Raw genomic sequence first — 22,643 nt, 5'->3', positions numbered from 1 at the left:
TGAATTCTGGTGTTATTATGTTATTTTTTAGGATGTTGGAGGAATTCTTGCATAGGCACCTACCCAACTCTTCCTTCAAATGAGGCCAGCAGTGTCTTGGCATCTTGGTCCAATCCTTGCTGTGGCTGTCTCTTAGGTCTCCTCAGTATTGTAGCAAGCTGTGTTTCAGAATTCAACAGAGCTCGCTGGCACTTGGGGCCCCTCAGTATTGGAACAAACTGTGTTTTAGGGTTCCACAGAGCTTGCAGGTGAACAGGCACCACCTTGGATTTTCATTGTGGTGAAGAGGATTGATGGAGGTCTCCCACCTGCTAAGCCTCATTGGCAACCCATTTGTTGGTGGGACCAACACTCTGCTTCAGCCATAGGCAATGCCAAGGAAGTTATATTACAGTTTATATACTGTGAATAAAATAAACAAGAATTTGCTTTATTCCTTTTCAGAGGGCAGGCTTTTAGCATGCAGTGGGAGCTTGAGACATTGTCTGTGAGAACTCTGATTTTTTCTGTAAGGTACTACTACCATGGAATTGCTGCTTGGTCCCTACATTTCTTCCAGGCTTCTTGCCCTCGAGATACAGTTCATGGTGCATAACTACTGCAGGGGGCTTTGCAATAGCTCTTACCATTGGAGGTGATAGCTACTGATGCTGAATTTCTTTGCACTGCCGATTAGTGAGGGACCAGAAGCTAGAACTGAGGGGATTCTGTACCTTCCTCAGAAGCACTTGAGGAGAGTACACACCTTGACCCCTCTCTGGAGCTTTGCCAACCTATCAGTTTGAAATTCTTTGCAGGAGCCTTTGTCCTTGGTCTGCTTGTGGTTTTTTGTCCTTTTTTTTTTTCATTTTGCTATGCTGCAAAGGGCAGTCACCATAGACTTAGCTTCCTTGTGTCTGGAATTTTCATCTTCAATGGAATAAGGTCAACTCAAACCTTAGAGAAACTCTTTTCACTTTCATACAGGATGAGTAAGCTCACTTACAATTCTCCTACCACCACTAGTCCAGAGACAAAAGCAACAGCAACAACACTGTGCTACTACTTTAACACTTCAGCTTGCGATACTGATTCTGGTTAAGATGTCTTATAGTGCTCAAGATCATAGGTGTTTTGTACACCAAATTATTATAAATGTAACTTTTGATAAATTTGTCTTTATTTGAAACATACAAAGAAGTCTCAATTAAGTGTTATCCATATATTTGTTGTGTATAAATTAATATTCACTTTAAATTTTAGCCACATTTGGGGACAAAGTATATGTAGTAAAAAATATTGGCTTTGGCATTTGATGCTCTTATATTTTATAATTGATTATAACATATTTTGTTTTCTTACTTTATAGCTAGTCGAAGACTAAAAGACCAAATCTCACTCAGGTAAGAATGTCTGGATTTTAAAATACATTGAGTATGTAGAGAATATAAAATTCAGAATCTGCCACCATGTTTTTCTCTGTGTAAGGCAGTTTCAGCTTCTTGATTATTTGCTAATCAAAGCTGAATATTTCTCTATATTGTTAAATAACTGATTATTCCTCTGATACAGCATGAAATGCTATTAGGGCTCCCTGTCTGTGGAGGTGATTCGGCAGGTAAAGTGCTGGCTGTGCATATGGAAAAATGGGAGATGGATTCCCAGGGTCTATATGACGCCTGTTGGTCTTGTGAGCTTCTAAAATTCTGGTGAGCTTATGGTGAGATTGCAGGTGGAGACAGAGCATCTCCTGACATTTTCTGGATTGCTTGCCTGAGGTTTGCATTCATGAGTGAGAGACCCAGCTGGTAAACTAATGCTTAAGGTTAGGGTCAACTCCCAAGTCTGTATTCCAATCACCACACCTACACACTGGCATGTATGTACCTTAAATCACACATACATAGAAATACACAGTTATACCATATTTTGCACATATATGTAAAAGGATTCATTTTCAAGTCATTAATCTTTTTCACTAATTTGTTTGGCTGAGTTGTCTGTGGGAAGAGTGTGAATAATATGGCAAGGTTCAAAACTCTCCAAGGCTTTGCTAAAGATCACCTCAGAATTGCCTTATAGACATGCTTCTGTCCTGAAGGTTAATTGCTCCCTTAATGAGTTCCCCAACTGTGGTGAATCACAAGGTAGGTGAAGTTAGAAAAACAAACTGGTTGGTCCAGAGCTTACCAACCAGAAGCCCTGAAATTTGGAGCTCTTAGCTGTAGTTCGGATGGAGTAGAGCTGAGGGTACTGTATTGCTCTGCAGTGCCCTGTAAATACTCAAGACTTGTACAGGAAGTAATGGCCGTTGAGTATAAAAAGGATCATCATAGATCCAGGTGGTTTTGGTGCATGCTTTTAATCCTAGCACTCAGGAAAGCAGAGGCAGGCGGATCTGTGAGTTCAAGGCAAGCCTGGATTACAAGAACCAGATCTAGGACAGGCTTCAAAACTACAGAGAAACTCTGTCTCAAAAATCCCCCAAAAAAAGGGAAAAAAAAAGAATTTCATCATGTACTTGTGCACATACCACCAATAAAGCAGCTTCAAATCACAAAAATATGGTGAATTCTGATATTGTTGGCAGCTTGATGTTTAGATGTTTAGATTTTTAGATGTTTGATGTTTAGATCAAGATGTTGCTCCCAAAGCAATTTCTTGGGAGAGAATGAGTGACTAAATGTAATGTCTAAAATGTTTCTTGACAGAAAACAGGAAAAGGTGCTTTAGGTTTAGGGGAAGAAATGAAATAGGAACATTAAGTACTTAGAGCACAAAACAATCAGTTACTGCAACCATCAGAACAAAGTGTGTGGTAAAACAGCCATTCCCCTGTCTTGTGTGCTTGGATGTGTGTGTGTGTCTGTGTGTATGTGTGTGTGTATATGGTTGTGTGTGTATGTTGTTTTAATCAAGAGCTAAATTTTCTATGTTCTTCTCCATGAGGAATGGTGGAAAGGAGAGCAGTCATTAATCATCACCAACTGTTGAAGAATGAATTCAAAATTATTTGGCTGGGCCTCTTTGCCCATGCCTTTAACCCCAGAATGTGGGAGGCAGGAAGCATAGATCTCTTTGATTTCAAGACAAACATGAAACATATAGTGTGTTAATTTAGTAGGGAGCTGTGGGCCTCTTCCCACAGCCCGGCTCATGGCTGCCTGGCTAGCTTATGCCCCAAAATAATGACACACAAACTCTATTCATTTAAACACTGCCTGGCCCATTTCTATTCATGTGTGCAGCACCCCAGGTGCGCTTACCGGGAAGATTCTAACCTACGCCCATCCTGGGTTGTAGTTTCATCGCGTCTACTCTGGAGAGGAGAGCATGGCATCTGCTCCAGAGAGCAGAGCTGTCGAGTCTGAACTCACTTCCTCTTCCTCCCAGCATTCTATTCTGTTTACTCCACCCACCTATGTTTTAACCTATGAGGGCCAAGCAGTTTCTTTATTACTTAACCAATGAAATCAACAGATTGATATATGACACTCCCACATCATGTTAAAAGTTAGCCGGAATACATAATGAGATCCCGTTTCAAAAATGTTTTTGTAAATATGTAATGTAAGATGTATTAGGGACTCAAAAATAAAGAATTTATGTAATATGTAATGTAAGATGTATTAGGGACTCAAAAATAAAGAATTTATAAACATGCTAAGTGTTTTTATATGGATAGTTAAATGATGATCACTTTCAACATATGTCACAGTGAAGGAACAATGACAAGAGAGCCAGAGAAGACAAAGAAAAAGTGTGTCACCTTCAACAAAGGTAAGAATTACTCCATCTGTGCTACCTTCCCAGAAGAAGAAATAAGGAAGAGTAAAGATTTTAGATCCCAAAAAGGAGTTAAGGAAAACAAGTATAATAAAGCACTTTCAAGTGTGAAGTATTTTTGTCAAAACATTGCTTATTTCATTTTCATGCTGATATCTGTACAGCCTTTGAATAAATGAGGAAACATCTTTACATGGCACACGTGCTCCATAGTCACGTTGCAGCACATAGGATTGTCAGAAATGCAGATTCTCTCTGAGTTTATGACAAATGCCTTGTATTTTGTACTTCATATTGCTACACATCTCACTGCCCTAAAATGAAATTATGTCACAAAAAACCTTAATCACTTATTTTCATTAACTAATTTCCTACCGTATGATGTAATTAAATCATCCGAGTTCTTAAATGTCTGTGAAAGTTCTCAGTTTGGAAAATTTTGGAATACTGAATAATTGTTTTCTTTGAAATCTCCTATTTGGGTAGAAGTGTTTTTTTTTTTTTTTTACAGTGAATGCATTGATTTTAGGAAGACTTATCAATCCTTATATGTTTTCCTTTTCTTTCTTTTCCTTCTTCCTTTTTCTTGGTCCCTGCCTCCCCTCGTTCCCTCCACCCATCCCTAAATCACTCCCTCCCTCCTCTTTTTTGTATTTTTCCTTTTCTTTTTTTTCTCTGAAGTGCTTGAGGTTATATAAGGCTTTGGGAGCATTCTAGGCAAGCACCCTACCCATTATCTCTGCCTTCTGTTTTTGTTAAATAGAACATGGTAAGGGTGTATATCATTTCCATGCTGCAAAGCATGATTCAAGAATAAAAACTGAAAGAAAATGCAAAGTGAAGAAAATGGCATCATTCTGTATTTCAAAGAATTATCTGCTTCTCACTGCCCTAAAATGAAATTATGTCACAAAAAACCTTAATCACTTATTTTCATTAACTAATTTCCTACCGTATGATGTAATTAAATCATCCGAGTTCTTAAACGTCTGTGAAAGTTCTCAGTTTGGAAAATTTTGGTATACTGTATAATTGTTTTCTTTAGAAATCTCCTATTTTAGGGTGGAAGGGTTTCTTTTACAGTGAATGCACTGATTTTAGGAAGACTTATCAATCCTTATATGTTTTTCTTTTCTTTCTTTCTTTTTCTTGGTCCCTGCCTCCCCTCCTTCCCTCCACCCACCCCTAAATCCCTCCCTCCCTCTCTCCTTCCTTCCTTCCTTCCTTCCTTTCTTTTTCTTTCTTTTCTCTGAAGTGCTAGAGGTTGAACGTAAGACTTTGGGAGCATTCTAGGCAAGCACCCTACCCATTATCTCTGCTTTGTTTTTGTTAAATAGAACATGGTAAGGATTTATATCATTTCCATGCTGCAAAGCATGATTCAAGAATAAAAACTGAAAGAAAAAGCAAAGTGTAGAAAATGACATCATTCTGTATTTCAAAGAATTGTCTGCTTCTCCATTGAGTCTGGAGAGACTTTGTGGCAGTGGCAGGAACACCACATAGTATTTACTTTCAGCAACTGTCACCACAGTGTCTTTTATACCTAAGTTGCCAGTGGCAACCACACTAGGTAGTGAATCCAAAACCCTCTTCCCTCAAGAGGTAAGATGAAGAGAGTCAATATTATGGACTCAATTAATGGAGACAGCTTTGTGTCACTTTATTATGAAGTTTGCTGTTCATGGCATTTGTGGTGGTGAGAACTGAGGCCTCCTGCATAACAAGCATAGGCTTTCCTACTGAGCCGCAATCCCAGTCCACTAGTTGGTGGCTCAAATGGCTGTGCTGAGACATGGGGGAATGCTAAAAAGGCACACTAAGTTTCCTTGACTTTAAACAACACAAAAAAAATTAATGAACATTTCATTTCTTTTTTGGTTTGTTTATGTTTTAATTTTTTTTTGAGACAGTGTTTTTCTGTGTGTAGATTGGAGCCTGCCCTTTAATGTATTCTCTACACAAGCTTGCCTTGAACTCCCATAGAGCCTCCTGCCTCTGTTTCCAAGCACTGGGATTAAAGGTGTGAGCCAACACTGCCTGCCTCCAATGTTTCATTTCTAAAAGCAAACTGCGAGTGTACAGTGAAAGATTTAGTGAGTTTATTGTTTACATATGTAAACATGTACAATGATCCTGTGTCAGAAGGTAGCTCATGGAATTTGCTGCTCCAGTCTCACAGCTGCTTCTCTGATGCTCTTGCACCTGAGGTAGAGCTCGGGGTTATTACTACCAAGGGAGAGATCTTTCCAATAATTCATTTCAGGGGAGATGATGCCTGCTATCATGAGCATCTTTTAAGCTGCATATAAGGCTGGGAACACAGATGGAACTAGGGATATTCTTCCCCCAAAGGGGATGAGGAGAGGAAGCTTGTTGCCTGCCCTCCGTTGAGCTGTTATGTAAAGATCTTTGTCCCTCTTCTCTTTCTTTCTGCCAGGTTTCACCCTGATACAAAAGACAGAAGCCATACATATAGTCCCAGTGGTAGGAATTTGCCTGATAAAATGAACAATTTTAACTAAAAGGTTCAACAAGGTTCTACGTTTCCATAAAGAACAAAAATGTGGGGGGCTGGAGAGATGGCTCAGAGGTTAAGAGCATTGCCTGCTCTTCCAAAGGTCCTGAGTTCAATTCCCAGCAACCACATGGTGGTTCACAACCATCTGTAATGAGGTCTGATGCCCTCTTCTGGCCTTCAGGCATCCACGCAGACAAAATATTGTATACATAATAAAAAAAAGAAAAATGTGTATAGGACTATGGAGTTTTTTTTTCCATTTTAAATCTTGTCAGAGTGCTAGCAGAAGACACAGTTTTATTTTTATGTTTTATTATTATGTTTATGAGACACAGTTTTATTGTTATGTAGTTCTGGCTGTCTTGGGAATCACAGGGTGTTTATTTTTAGGTATTATGCTTGATAAGTTTAAGTCTTGTTTGATTTGAAATAAAATGGATTAATTCTACATGAACAAATTTCCTACAAAAGAGTATTTACTCTAGAATAGTCTAGATTAGTCTTAAAAATGGATACTATGTACCTAATCATTTTATATGTTATATTTCTCTAGCATTGTAACAAATTCATTTTGATTTTTTTAGAAGTACATTACAGTACTGATAAGAAGCCTTTTTGCAGGTAAGGTCTAAGAATACAATATTCCTAAGGAAATTCAAAGATAACAAGCCAATTATTGGTTGTATTCTCAGATAGATACCGATTTACACACTTAATTTTTGCTTTGTCTTACAATCCCCATATATATATATTGGTTTTTCGAGACAGGGTTTCTCTGTGGTTTTGGAGCCTGTCCTGGAACTAGCTCTTGTAGACCAGGCTGGTCTTGAACTCACAGAGATCTGCCTCCCAAGTGCTGGGATCCATAGTATTATCAATGTATTTTAGCCAGAAATATTGTTGTTTTTAGATCGTGGATATGAGGTATATACTCAACCATCATTTCCCAAGTACCAATTCTGTGTTTTGAAAAATGAGCCTACTGATGATAACCACACTCACTATGTCCATCTGACATTCCTTGCCTTTTCAAATTTTTTATGAAATCAGGTACTGAACTAGATCTTCATTGCATTTATCTTTCTGAGAGCTGACAGAATTTGATTTCATTCTGCATTATCACACAGTATTACAAGAAGCCAACAAATTACTTTCTTCCTTTGACACCATCTCCACATGCAGAGGCCCTTTTGTTCTGTGTAGGACCCTTTTATAGATGGTGGAAGATCCCATGCCTTCTTCCTACCACAGTGCTCCATCCATCACTTGTCCATTCCTGTGAGCTGTTTTCTACAGTAATGAAGTCTCTGGATCTCAGTAGATCATCTGAATGTAGAGAGCCAAACTGTGGCTTGTTTACTCTTTATGTATCTTTAAAAGTGGGCTTGGTCTTCCCCATCAGTAGGACATGAACATAGAGTAGAAGGCCCCTTCTGTCAGTGATCTGCTATCTCAGACAGTGATTTGGCAGAAAATTAAAGGTGGTATGTCAAGCTAGATCTGTGCTCATTTTAATTGATTACTGCCATAATAAAGGACAATTGTGTTATCATTTGTGGGAACATGTATCATAAAACATTCGATACACATTAATAAATTGCTTATTACTAATGAATGATTTATTAATGAATTACTCCAAGTTAAAAGGTCCAAAATGCATCACAGTTAATGTCCAAAGTGTAGATTCATAATTTACAGTAGTTACAACTGTTCAAAGATACACCTTGTAAAAACCATGTTCCTTTCTCCTAGGAATTCTAAACTGTCTCAAGCTAATAACCTGAAATTATCCACTGAGTTTTATTGCTGTTTGTTCATATTTTTATCTCGTTAAGTTAATAGCAATGCTCATTTGGAATAGACACAGGCCGATTGTGCTTTCAAGTCCACTCATGAGTGGACTACTAAGGGACAGCTTGAGCACCTCCTAGGCCATGGTATCTTGTCAGAGTGCTAGCAGAAGCAGGAATCTAGTGTATGGTCCACAAAAAACCTTGTGAGAGATAGCATCACATGCATTGAGAGCCCACAAAGTAACCTGAAAGAGAAAGGGGTTCTGTGATGCTCTAGGAGCAGACGATGACATGACAAGTGGAATTGGGGTACTAATTACATTGAGCACAAGAGTGACCATCAGTTACTACAGCATTAAAAATGTGCTGGAGAGAAACTAGTGTCTTTGGTGTTCTCTCTCTCTCTTTCTCTCTATCTCTCCATCTATCTCTGTCTCTCTCCCTTGTATGTTTCTATGCTTTTGTTGGACTAATTTCTGTGGACTAAATTCTTTCCTTTCTTTCACATGGGAAAAGTTTTTTAAAAGTGTCACCAAACCTAATCAACTGATTGACGGACAAGTTAATGCTTGACTGTAAATCTCTAATGTATGTTAGGAAATCAAACAACAAATAATCAAAGCATTCGGTAAATGTTCTTGTATGAATATTAAAATATTACTTTTTAAAATATGTCACAGCGGCATACGACCACCTGGAGAGCTAAAATCAATACTTAAGAAGTCTATTCAGATCAGTGTAGGTAAGAGTAATCAAAAATACTTTGCTGCTACTTCCCTAGTTTCAATAGCAACTTAATTCATTCAAAAAAGGAACAAAGTAAATAAGATATAAATGTAATTTCATTTTTTAAAATTTGCCTCCTAATGTTCTTCACATTCAAAATTATTTAAGAAATGATTTTCTGAGAAATTTCAGTAACAAACTATATTATCTGAACCATGTTTGTTTATTTAACATGTGCCTCTGATGCACACAGTATCTCTGTATAAATATAAGGACCTCTTACTAGTCCACAGTATGTGTCCTCTAGAGTTATGTGATGGCAATTTTGCTTGTTATAAAGTAAAATTTTTTTCATTTTTATAATAAATATATTACATTTATGCTACATATATATTAGTGTTAATAAAAGGTGATCATGTAAAAAACAGAAATACAGTATTCAATTACTTTCATTAAGGATTTTGAAAACTAAATTAACTACATTTTTATGGGTTTTGTTCCTTTCTATAATTTCTCTATTTAGACATATTAGACAATTCACATATGGTTTTATGTTTATCTTTAATTATCTGCTATTTAATCTATTTCTTGGCATAAGAAATAATAGGCTTGCTCGACTTTTTAAAAAATGGACTTTGAGTCCTGTAGGCAGTGCTGTGGATTGAACATTGCCATTCTAAGCATTCTAGACTAGCGCTCGCCCTAATGGCTATACCACCAGCACCTTTTTCCTTTGGTTTTATTAGTGTAGGATATGGTGATACTTGGTTTATATGCTGATAGACATAATTTCCAGGACAATTTGCCACAGTAGGAGGAAGGCTGAAAAGGAGCATCATTCTGCAGGGGACAGCACTGACTGGTCCATTGAGTCTGGATAAGAGTCTAAGAGTGGGAGGAACACTACAGCGTTTGGGCTTTCAGCTGTCACCACAGTGTCTTTCACACCTACCTTGCCTATGGAGAGCACAGCATCAAGTGAATAGGAGTACATGGAGTGTAGAGGAATCTGAAAGACTTTATTGAAAAGAGTCAGTATTATTGTAATGTGGGTGACTGTCCTTTACATTATATCCACACTAAATTTCCTTTGTGGTGACAATGGTTGATGGAAGTCTCCAACATGCTAAGCCTCATTGGCAGTCCATTTGTTGGTGGGACAAATGCTCTGCCTCAGCCATAGGCAATGCCGAGGAGGTTATACTGCAGTTTCCATACTATGAATGAAATAAGCAAATATTTGCTTTATACCTTTGTATAGGGCAGGCTGTTAGCATGCAGTGAAAGCTGCTCACTGAAGCTGTGTATGTGTGGACTCAAACGTTTCCTGTGAGGTACTACTCCCGTGGAATTTCTGCTTGGTCCCCACGTTTCTTCCATGCTTCTCACCCTAGAGATACAGTTCAGGGTGCATAACTACTGCAGGGGACTTTCCCATAGCTCTTACCATGGGAAGTGATAGCAGCTAGTGCTGAACTTCTTTGCACTGCCCATTAGCGAGGGACCAGAAGCTAGAACTGAGGGGCTTCTGCATCTTCCTCAGAAGCACTTGAGGAGAGTACACACAATGCCCTCTCTCTCTGTGTAGCTTTGCCACCCTAGCATCTGGAAATTCTTTGTCCTTGGTCTACCTATGTTTATTAAGTTTTGCTATGCTGCAAGTAACGGTCCTCATAGACTTAGCTTCGTTGTGTCTGGAATTTTCATCTTCAATGAAATAAGTTCAACTTAATCTTCAGAGAGGCTCTTTTCACTTCCATGTAAGATGAGTATGCTCACTTGCAATTCTCCTAACACCACTAGTTTAGAGACAAATCCAGCAGCCACAACACTGTGCTACCACATTTACACTTCAGCTTGTGATATTGATTCTGGTTAAGATGTCAGTTTCTCTGTTTGATAATGCTCATCATCATAGGCGTTTTGTACACCATTTTACTATTAGTATCAACTTTTGATAAAATTGTCTTTGTTTTTTAAGCATACAAAGAAGTGTAAATTAAGAGTTATCCTTGTATTTATTGTCTATAAATTAGTATTCACCTTGAAGGCTACACAGATTTAAAGTATATGTAGTAACGAAGCATTGGCCTTGGCATTCAATGCTCTTTTTTCTACAGTTGCTTATAACATATTTTGCCTTTCTACTCTGTAGATAATGGAAGAAATCAAGACCAAATCTCACTAGGGTAAGAATGTCTGGATTTTAAATACAGTATGTAGAGAATATAAAGTCCAGAAGCTGGCACTATGTTTTCCTCTGTGTAAGACGATTTTAGCTTCTTGGTTATTTGCTAATGAAAGCTGAATTATGCCTCAGATACAGCGTGCAATGCTGTTAGGACTCCCTGTCTGTGGAGGTGATTCAGCAGATGAAGTGCTGGCTGTGCATATGGGAGAATGGGAGATGGATGTCCAGGGTCCACATGAGGCCTGTTGGTCTTGTGTGCTTCTAAAATCCTGGTGAGCTTTGGTGAGATTGCAGGTGGAGACAGAGCATCCCCTGACATTTTCTGGATGGCTTGCCTGGATTGCTAGCTTGGGGCTTGCATTCATGAATGAGATTCAGCCATATACCTAAGACTGAGGGTGAGGGTCGACACCCAAGTCTGTACTCCAATCACCACACCTACACACTGGCACGTATGTATCTGAAATCACACATACTTACAAATACACTGCACATAACATGTCATGTACATAGATGTAAAAATATTAGTTTTCAGGCTATTAATCCTGTTTACTAGTATGTTTGGGGCAAGGTGTCTGCTGGGAAGAGTGTGGGCAAAACTCTCCCAGACTTTGCTGAGAGGATCACCTCAGAATGGCCTTATAGACATGCTTCTGTTCAGCAGGTTTATTTCCCTCTTAATGAGTTCCACCTCTGTGGTGAATACCAAGGTAGGTGGAAGTTAGAAAAAGAAAGTGTTTGTTCCAGAGTTTGCCAATCAGAAACCCTGAAATTTCAAACTTTTAGCTATAGTTCAGATGAAGCAAAGCTGAGGGGACAATGTTGCTCTCCAGTGTCCTATAAAATGACTCAGAAATACCCTTGAGTATAAAGAGTTTCAACATATGCATGTGGACACACTATCAAAACATAGCTTCAAGGCCCCCAAATTTGGTGACTTCTTAGACTGATGGCAACTTAATGCTTAGACATAGAGTACATTTCATGTTTTCCCAAAGCAACTCCTTGGGACAGAGTGCTATGAAATGAAATGCCTATTTTTTTTTAAAAAAAAAAAAAAAAACAGGCCATGGAGCTTTTGGGTTTAGGGGAACAAATGGAATAGGAGCATTAAGTGCTCAAAACAATCAGTTACTGCAACCATCATAACAAGTGTATGCAAAACTCGCCATTCCTCCCTATTATGTGTTTGGATGTGTGTGTGTGTGTGTGTGCATGTGCCGGTTGCATGCTTTGCATATTTCTCTGTGCAGACATGAAGGAAAGAGGAGGATATTGGTGTCTTGCATCATTCTATAACTTATCCACTTGACATAAGATCTCTGACTGACCCTGGAGTTGGTCTGGAAGCCAACAAGCGCGAATGGTAGCCTGTCTCTTCCACCCACAGTACTGGGGATACATGTGCATGTGTCCATGCCCAGTTTTTATGTGGATGCTGAGGATTCAAACTCAGGTTGATCTGTGTTGGCAGCAAACATTCTTACTGTCTGAGCCAACTCCCAAACCATTGGCTTTTTAAATTTTTATTCTTAAATAGAACTATGAGTGAGTCTTCACTGAATGTTACATAGATTGAGACAAGTTGAAACTGTCAAAGGAAAAACTTTTTTAAACGGGGGTCAACGTTGAATTACATAAATGCAAAAATGTCACTTAGTGCACAGATAACAAATCTTTCAACAGAGATGCTCTAAGGACCAAACTCACCCCTCACTGCATGCTTTTATTCTAAAGGTTCTCTGAAAAGCCTCATGTTACAACAGAGGACAAGGCCACCACCACTGCTATTAAGGTAAAATTCCCCTTTGTGAAATTTGTTTTCTTATGAATTTTGTTAAAATGCAGCAGTGGTCTACCTATCACAGTTTTATATGGAAATTTGGTCAGAGAAAAGTGTTTGGTATCAGTGAACTATCCTTTTTATAAATTCCAGTGAGCAGTAAGTCCTTGCAGATAGCGGTGGCCCAATAAGAGAATAAACTGGAAGCACAGGGAGTGGAAGACTGAGTGCAGTTCTCATATATTAGAAGGTGCTTGGTGCTTGATCAAGGATGGTTTGCAGAAATAGATACACATTAGACTGATTTTAAAAAACTGTGGTAATACATCTGAATACATTTTAAAGGGTCCAGTTATTGTAGTGATCCAGGCATCACCCAGGTGCCTTTTCTCTCAGTACAATTGCAGGTAGGTTTTCTCTTCCCTTGGATATTTCTATTTCTGGTTCACAGATAAGAGCATCTCCTCTGTTTGTCTCTTTTCTTCTGTATTTACATTAGCAAGAAATTCTGGAAATGTAGCTATTTGTAATCTGTTCAACCAGGTTTTCATTATGAAGAGATTACAGTGTGTTTTCTTTTTGATTCCACTAGGAGGATATTGACAACTCTTCCTCCAGGTACACGGTAAGTATTTTTCCCCAATTAGCCAGCAGTTGTAGATGTGAAGATTCAATTACTATATAGTAACACTTTGGATTCCGGATATTTGCTCTGTATTTGACAATAATATACACTCGGATTCTTTGTTTCATGTTCACATATTTAAAATATTTTAGGGTTATACTTAGCATTTATGTGTTCTTAGTAAAGTGACTTCATTACTGTGAACTGCTGGAGGTTAGGAATCCTGTTTGTAACCTGGAGCCTTAGAGTAAGGGTTGTGTGAATCAGAAGTTGAATATTAATGAGTTTTTAGTGGGACTCAGCAGAACAATTAATTTCTATAAAGCAGTTTCACAGATCCTATGATATGGAGGACACTAGTAAGTGAGAGTTTATTTATAAGTGGAAAATAATATGCATTTTGCCTCACAAACATAGAAGAGAAACACTGATGAAAGGGGGGCTATTAAAATTAATAATAATCTCAAATAAGATTCAGAAATTTTAAAATATAGTGAGTTCAGTTTAGTCTCAATCACAGGGAAAGGCCAAATTTCTCAGTTCATGATTTTTCTCAATCTAGCTAGTAAGGGATATAGTAGTTTTGATATTGTGCACCCCAAATCAAGAATTCATTTCCTGGGCTGGAGAGATGCCTCAGCAGTTAAGAGCATTGCCTGCTCTTCCAAAGGTCCTGAGTTCAATTCCCAGCAACCACATGGTGGCTCACAAACATCTGTAATGAGGTCTGGTGCCCTCTTCTGGCCTGCAGGCATACACACAGACAGAATATTGTATACTAAATAAATAAATAATTTTTTTTAAAAAAGAGTTCATTTCCTAATCAAACTAGGAAAATTGATCCTCTGTCTTTTCATTGCAGATCATACAGAAACAAATTTTGTATTCCAAGAAGATCGCTGCAATGAAGAAACGGGACCAAGCAGGTCTTAGCAAATCAGTGATAGACCTAAGTACTCTGGGAGAGGCACTGCCTGAATTCTCTAGAAAGAAATCATGCTTGATGGTAATTCCTATTAATTTAAAAAGTAACATATGTGCCTGTGAGGAGAATGTTGACTTTGTGTTTCTACGTCTGTATAGTTGCAAATCATGTCAGAGAAGACAAAGCCTTGAACATTCCTTTCACCCCCATCACACTCGCATTCTATGAATACCCATGCTAGCCTGTCCCCTTCTAAGACAGTAGTTCTCAATGTTCCTTATGCTGTGAACATTTAACACAGTTTCTCATGTGGTTATCCTAACCATAAAATGATTTTTGCTGCTCCTTCATAACTGTAATTTTGCTAATGTGATGAATCATAATGTCGATATCTGTGTTTCCAGAAGGCCTTAGATGATCTCTGTAAAAAGGTCCTATGATCCCCAAATGGGTTCACAGGTTGAGAATCCCTGTTCTAAGTGGTAAGTGATAGCAAATTAGACTATGGAAACAAAAATCAGGAAGTGAGTAACTTTTGTCACAGTTGTGGAGGACTCATAAAATACAGAGGATAAATAATATAGACTCCTGGAGTCATAAATGTCAACATGAGTGTACATAACATACATACAATGTTTTAAACTGATTTATTTTATGTGTATAAATATTTTGCATGCATTCTCTCCATTCACCTTGTGTGTGTGTGTGCTGCCCAGACACCCAAGACAGCATTTGATCTCCTGGAATTGGTGTTCCAGATGGTTGTCAGCATATGTGTGGGTGCTGGAATCTAGTCCAGGTCTGCAAGAGGAACAAGTGTCATGAACTACTGAGCCATCTTTCCAGTCCCCAGAATGAATACATTTGATTCACAAATAGAGTAGATGATCAGTGGAAATGAGTAGTCAGTCTCATGATGCTTGCTAACTTCCTAGCCCTAGGCCACTTTGACACATTGAAATCCAGAGAACACAGAGGCAGCACAAAGAGCAATAGGAGGCTGGGCATGTTGGTGCACACCTTTAATCCCTGTAATCACTAAGCAGAGGCTGGCTGTTCTCTGTCAGTTCAAGGACACCCTGGTCTCTATTTATTTGAAAGATGGGAGGAAGCAAGGAACATTTGCACCAAGCAGAAGTGTGGAGGTCAAAGGATAATGTATATAGGAGTAAGTTTTCTCATTTTAGGCTCAGGTATCAAATTCAAGTTGTCAGTCATGCTGGCAAGTGCCTTCATCCATTTAGCCATCACACTGGCTCTCTGATTTACAGTTGGACTGAAATTTTGTAGCACTCACACATACCACCACCACCACCAGCACCACCACCACCACCAAACAAGAGAAAAAGAGTGACACAGAGAGAAGGGATATCATGTGTTTGAATATGTTGTTACCTTTTAGGAGATTGGTTAACCTTTGGTCTAGTTAGCAGAAGGTTGTCTGTTGTGGGTCTTAGTGTTTATCACTACTTCTGGAATCAGTTCTGAGTTTTCTCCTTCCCTGTCTTCCAGCATGTGAGAAGCAATAGACCATTGCCACAGACAAAGCTTCCCTGTTTGCTTTCCCTAATTCAACTGCTGCAGGGAGTCAGTCAGTTAGAGCAGGGAAGGCAAACAGTAGTTCCCTGTAGCCATGAACCTTCCTCCCTTGCTTAAATAATCTCTGTCAGATATTTTGTCACAGCAACTATAAAAGTAAGAGCCTTCTTTGTTTTTTATTTATTTATTTTACTTTTTCTTTTATTCTTTAAGACAATCTTTTTTTATTTTACATACCAATCCCAATTCCCTCTCCCTCCCTTCTGCCTGCTCTCCCAACTCCCCACCACCTCACTCCACATTACCCCACTCCCCATTCATTCCTCATACAGATAAGGTCTCCCATGGGGAGTCAACAAAGTCTTTCATATCCCTTGAGGCAGGACTAAGGCCATCCTCCCTGTATCTAGGAATGGATTCCAAAAAGCCAGTTCACACACTAGGGGTAAATAAATCCTGACCCACTGCCAGTGGACCCACAAAACTGACCAAACCATATGACTGTCACCCACATTCAGAGGGCCTAGTTTGGTCCTGTGCCAGTTCCCTAGTTGTCAGTCAAGAGCCAGTGAGCTCCCACAACCTTGGGTCAGCTGTTTCTGCAGGTTTTTTTCCTATAATCAACCTCATATTGGATCACAAAGGAAATCTCAACAGATTAAAAAAAGTGGAAATGACCACATGTCTTATTGGATCACCTATGGGTTAAAGTTAGAATTCAACAACACTAATTGCAAAACTCCCACATACTCATGGAAACTGAACAGTTCTCAACAGAATTACCCCTGGATCAAGGAAAAATAAGGGAAGCCTTACTAGAATTTAATGAAAATGAATGTATGACATACCCAATTCTTTGGCATACTTTGAAAGCAGCACTAACAGGAAAATCCATAGCACTAAGTGCCTACATAAAGAACCTGGAGAAATCTCATGCTAGCATCTTAACAGCACACCTGAAAGCTCTGGAACAAAAAAGGAATCTCACCCAGGAGGAGTAGATACCAGGAAATTTTCAATTTGAGGACTAAATTCAATAAAATAGAAACAAAGTAAATGAAACAAAGAGTCAATGGGACAAAGAGATGGGTTTTTGAGAAAATCAGCAAGATAGACAAACCCTTATTCAAACTAACCAAAAGAAAGAGAGACAAAATCCAAATTAACAAAATCAGAAATGAAAAGGGTACATAACATCAGACACTGAGGAAATCCAGAGAATTATCAGGTCATATTTCAAAAATCTGTATTGGAGAAAAGTGGAAAATGTAAAGGAAATGGACTATTTTCTTTTGTGTTTTAACCCATCAGAAGGTATAAAGCAAGCAGCAGAGCTCGCTCTGTTTGTATCTCGAACTTAACCAATTGCCAGTTTCCATTACAAATGGCTAACAACTAGGTAGTTACCTTGAAACATCTAAATTCACCATTAGGAGAGACAGGGGCAGACTTGACATAATTATGACACTTAATAAAACCATTAGTAACTGTAATTTTAATATTGTCAGAACCAAACTCAAATGTTCTTTCTTTTAAGCCTAATCCAACTTGGTTTCTAAATTAATATTAGCTATTATGTATGATCAAAGTGAGTCATTGGTCAAGGGAGGTCTTAGCAGGGAGACAGATCTCAAGTGATTTTAATAAACAGACATTCAGTTGCCAGACATCTTCCAAGATTTCAGTGAAAAATCATTAGCATATAAATTGACATGATTAATACAAATGTAAATTTTAGGGTAATGTAGAAATTTTAGGCTGATACAGAAAGTAAATGGTAATGTGATGAGTGTGGCGACCATGGAGTGTTCCCCTTGGTGTGAAGGGACCAACATCTTGGATATGCAAAGGATTAGAATACAAACCACAATATACGAACCACAATATCACTAACAGAAATGAGATCTTAGCATATTCTTGAGGCAAATAAAGCAAAAGGGCAGTTGTTTCTATCCTTCAAAGATGTGACTGAAATAAAAACAGACATCACTTTTATGACGTTAGATTTGCATAAAACCATATTAACACACAAGTTTTCCAGAACCCATTACCTGGTGATTGCAGTGTAATGAGTGTAAAATCACCACCTGATCTAGATAATGTCAGTTCCCCATGCTAGCAGAATACTAAGCAGAAGTCTTCATGAAGAGGTACAGTCAGACATGCTAATAAATGACACAGGCTTCAAAGGCACAAAGATGATGCTTAGTTTAGGAGGAAGAAAAAACTTACATCACAATGAGTTTTTCTTCATTTTCATTCTGAACTGATAAAAAACAATCTCTACCTCTATCTCTTTTTTTTCTCCTCTCTCTCTCTCTCTCTCTCTCTCTCTCTCTCTCTCACACACACACACACACACACACAGACACATAAACACACACTTCCTTTCATTAAAAACCTAGAACACACACAAACAGAGACACAGAGAGAGACACACACACATATGCTAGCAGTTCAGAGGCCTTACATTGCAATCCTATTGATCTGAGTTCCATCCCAGAGAACACAACAAACAACAATTGTCTCACATACATAATCTCAACACCCCTAAATCCAGATTGGAGGCCGAGAGAGTAGAACAGCTCTGAAACCTACAAACCAGCCAGACTGGAACACACTGAAGCACGGAAACATTGAGAGACCCTGTCTCACCCAGTGAAAGCAGAGAGCTGCCTCCTGAAGGTTATCCTCTGCCCTTCACACACACACACACACACACACACACACACGTGCATGCATGCATGCATGCATGCATGCACATATACACACACGCACTAGCATAGCACAAACAGGCATATTAATTCAAGCACCCAAGCAAACACACACTCCAATAGTAATTTTTAGAATGATACAAAATTGATTATTCAGATAAAGATGGTGTCTATATATTCATTGGTATTCCTGTTGTGTAACTAACATATAAGGAAAATATTTTAAGGGTCTTCTCAGTCATCTTCAGTGTTTCTATTTTCCATGTGACATGTGTCCTGGAACACACAGAAGGAGTACCATGTGGCTCTTTCATTCCCTTTTTATAACTGGCTTAAGCATACTTAGTTAATGATGAAGCAGTGAGTGAAATATATGGTGTATGAAAATGTGTCTAAGGCTCACAAATATCTCGAGTTTTGATGTGTTCACGCTCATCATTCTCAAGGAAACCAGTGAACTGAACATTTTCACATGATGCACTTGAGCAGTTTGGACATACATGTAAATGTGTACTTCCTCATCTGTTTTCCTTTACAAACAATGCTTCTCAAGCTATTTTGTTTAATCATCTCCATGTTACATTGTTTGATAAGGTTGGGTAAGCTTTGGAACGTTTGAGTTTTTCACATAAGTAGCACAAAGTCTCCTCAAACCTGGTACAGAAAGGTAAACATAGACTGCTAAGTTAGGAGTCTCCCTGAGATGTCATGAATGATGAAGACCTAGCATCATTATTTGTAATTGGAATAAAAGTTGGGAAGGCTCCCCTTCTGACAAACAGCATCAAATGCATTTTCAAAACTGGCACTTCCTAGATGTATCTGATTAAATCAGGTGGTGTTCTATGTATCCTATCTAAGCAAACATTATGGAATTGTCTCAAACTCTTTTGGCATAATCCACTGTGAAATACCCCTTCAGCCCTTCAAATGCATCCTTCAGGCTCTGTCCATGTCATTCGATGATGGTTGGATTATTTTCTATTGCTGTAACAAAACACCATGCCCAAAGCAGCATCTAGAAGGAAGGGTTTATTCAGAGTGTGGCACATGGTTCCAATGGGATACATACAATTTCATCACCACCATGATTCAGGCCGGCAGGCATGGTGCTGTAGCAGCAGCTGAGAGTTACATTTAACTCTATACAAGAAACCAAGAGCTCACTAGAAATGGCACCAATCTTCTGAAACCCAAGACCACACAACTCCTCCAACAAGGCCACACCTCCTAACCTTCCCCCCAAATAGTTCCACTACCTGGAAACCAACATTCAAATATATGAGCCCATGAGTCTGTTCTCATTCAAGCCACCACAGAGATGCTGGAACAGGCTATTACATTCATCAGCCATATATAAAAACAGTCATAGCTAAGGAGTAAGAATTTGGATGGCATCTCCCAGAATCCTCACTTCAGCTCCATAGTTCCCATCTGCTGTGGATAGTGGCACACTTTATTCATGCATTTCAAAAGTCACCCTCACTATTCTGTTATCCCAGGAACCTAATGGGCAATTGTGAAAGCCATGGGGAAAGCAGTAATGTGGTGCAGAAGAGAGAGGTTCTTTTTGTTTCCAAAGCCCCCGATTGTCACATTCTCTTAATCTGCATGGAATGTAAAGTCCTTGTCATAAACACAGGAGAGGACACATTGTGTCTTTTTTTCTATCTTCCCATTATAGATGTAACAAAGAACAGTAGAAAAGAAGGCATAAAGCTGAGTTTTAAGATTCTCAAACTCTGGGCCTTTGACTAAAGCAGAATGGAAGCAAAAGTTTCAGGATGTTAGCGGTTATAGTGATAAAATTAGCCTGAGAAAACAAACATTTGGGAACTTTAAATCAAGACCCTGACATTAACAGATAAGTTCTAAAATGAACAAAAATAAGTGAAATTTTCAATGAAATCTAACATCTCAAAATTTCCTTAAAGGATGAAACAAAGAAGGGAAAAGGTTTCCTTCCTCCACCTAATATGCCTGACATCCTGCCACAGCCTCCTGCCCATGCTGATGCGACATCAACTTCTCATGTTAGTGAAAGAGGTGACAATCGTCAGTCAACTGAGGAAACCACTGTTAATACCACCAGCATTAGTGAAAGAGGCGACAATCGTCAGTCACCTGAGGAAACTACTGTTAACACCACCAGCATTAGTGAAAGAGGTGACAATCGTCAGTCACCTGAGGAAACTACTGTTAACACCACCAGCATTAGTGAAAGAGGTGACAATCGTCAGTCACCTGAGGAAACTACTGTTAAGAACACCAGCGCGGATTACACACGTTCTCTAGGTACTTATACTGGGCATGCAAGGGGGAGAACACATGCTGTCCTTGAGCTTGCTCCTGGTAGCCACAGTGGTGACACCATGGACCATGTGCAACATTCTGACCCTGTTCTTGATACCTACTTAGAAGAGAACACAGGGTCTTAGCTTCACTACTGATCAGGAATCTGCTCTTGTTTGTATCCCAGGTGACGCATTGGACCCTCAGAATGCTAATATGCGGGTTGTTGCTTCAAGTCCTGCTCACTGCACCAGCAATGAAGTGAATACTCCCTCCAAGGCTTTTTCAGTTTGGTCAGCAACCACATCATTGCTCCTCCTAACAACGTATATATGGATGCTGAAGTTGTTGGATTTGATGATGACATGGGTATGGAACCTAATTTAAAAATCCTGCACAGTTAAAGTTACAAGGAGCTTAACAAAGTAAGTTAGACCATAACAATGGCTTAAAATAGATAAATATTTCTGTGCAAGAAATCCAATTCTCTTTGGCTCTAATGTGTATGATAAATAAATTTCATACTTTGTATAGGACTCGTTAGATATTACCTAAAACTAGAAAAAATGATTATCTTTTCCAGTCATATTGAAAATGCATCACATAAAATTAACAAAATCAGTTTAGTCCAACCAAACTGATCAAGTAAAGTTGGTAAGGACACAGTTGTCTCCCATGCTGGAATGAGGAAATGATTTTCATTCTTCATGTGAAACCTCTGTTTTCTGAATGGCTAAGCAGGGAAATGTAACTGTTAGATATTAGTTTCTATTTTCTGTGTCCACACACTGTGACTTATGTGGACAGCATCGTTTTGGAAACAAACACCCCAAAAGAAACAACCTCTGAGAATAAAACCAATGAAACACGACTCCACATTCTCACCATTCTCAAATACAATGATATTCATTGTGACATGACACTGCATAGGATTCTACGGGTGATGCCTCTGTTACTGCTTATCTTGACGATGCCACCCATGATGTTCTTGAAACTACTGATAATTCTTGCTTTTCTTTTTAGTTTCTGCTGAAGAACCTATGAGGAGCTCCTGTCATCAAGTGACAATCTGTCAGAAGTATTTTTTGAGGTTTTCTTTCATTTTATTGTTTTAAGAATATTTTCAGTTTACTCTTTGACATTTTAATGTATATAACTTAGTTTCTGCTGAAGAACTTATGAGGAGCTACTGTCATCAAGTGACAATCTGTCAGAAGTATTTTTTGAGGTTTTCTTTCATTTTATTGTTTTAAGAATATTTTCAATTTACTCTTTGACATTTTAATGTATGTAATTCAGATCATCCATGTTGCTCATATCTTCCCCATCTCTGTCCTCTGCCTCCATCCAATCCCCTAACTTGTCCTCATCCCATTTTTGTGTCATTTATCTTAAGGAGTGTGACTTCCAGTAGGATCCCCCATAGCCAAGTGCGTGTGGACATTATCAGTTGGACTAAGTGAGGTATTAAAATAGGGAGGGAGACATAACATCCATCTTTCACCACTTTTGAAGATAAATTACATATAGTGTTTTGTTCCTTGAATTACTGGCCAAGCATTAAAACATTAAATCTTATTTGATTCTACAGACCTTATTATGCTTTCAGAACATGTAATGCTTGCTAAACTTTCATTCACCTATTTAAACATGTATTGTACATGCATCCCCAGAGAGATGACACAACTCAAGGGGAAACACAATTCAATAGGAATTTGACTTTATCTAGTGGAACAGACTGATAAATTCTGAGAGATAAACAAAAATAC

General features: G+C 38.6%; 1 protein-coding gene across 1 annotated transcript in view; it reads left to right on the top strand.

Moving 5' to 3' along the window:
* LOC130884710 (ankyrin repeat domain-containing protein 62-like) overlaps positions 1-21,918 on the top strand; it is a 37,854-nt gene extending 15,936 nt beyond the window's left edge. The window contains exons 5-10 of the mRNA XM_057785848.1: positions 12,734-12,791; positions 13,372-13,404; positions 14,267-14,410; positions 20,580-20,877; positions 21,062-21,243; positions 21,898-21,918. Of these exons, the coding sequence (XP_057641831.1) occupies positions 12,734-12,791; positions 13,372-13,404; positions 14,267-14,410; positions 20,580-20,877; positions 21,062-21,243; positions 21,898-21,918 (736 nt within the window). The remainder of the gene's footprint in view (positions 1-12,733; positions 12,792-13,371; positions 13,405-14,266; positions 14,411-20,579; positions 20,878-21,061; positions 21,244-21,897) is intronic.
* The last annotated feature ends 725 nt before the right edge of the window (positions 21,919-22,643 follow it).

The sequence above is a fragment of the Chionomys nivalis genome, chromosome 12, assembly GCF_950005125.1.
Source record: "Chionomys nivalis chromosome 12, mChiNiv1.1, whole genome shotgun sequence".
NCBI lineage: Eukaryota > Metazoa > Chordata > Mammalia > Rodentia > Cricetidae > Chionomys > Chionomys nivalis.
The sequence above is the reverse complement of the archived record's forward strand: the minus strand, read 5'-3'. Positions and strand labels throughout refer to the sequence as shown.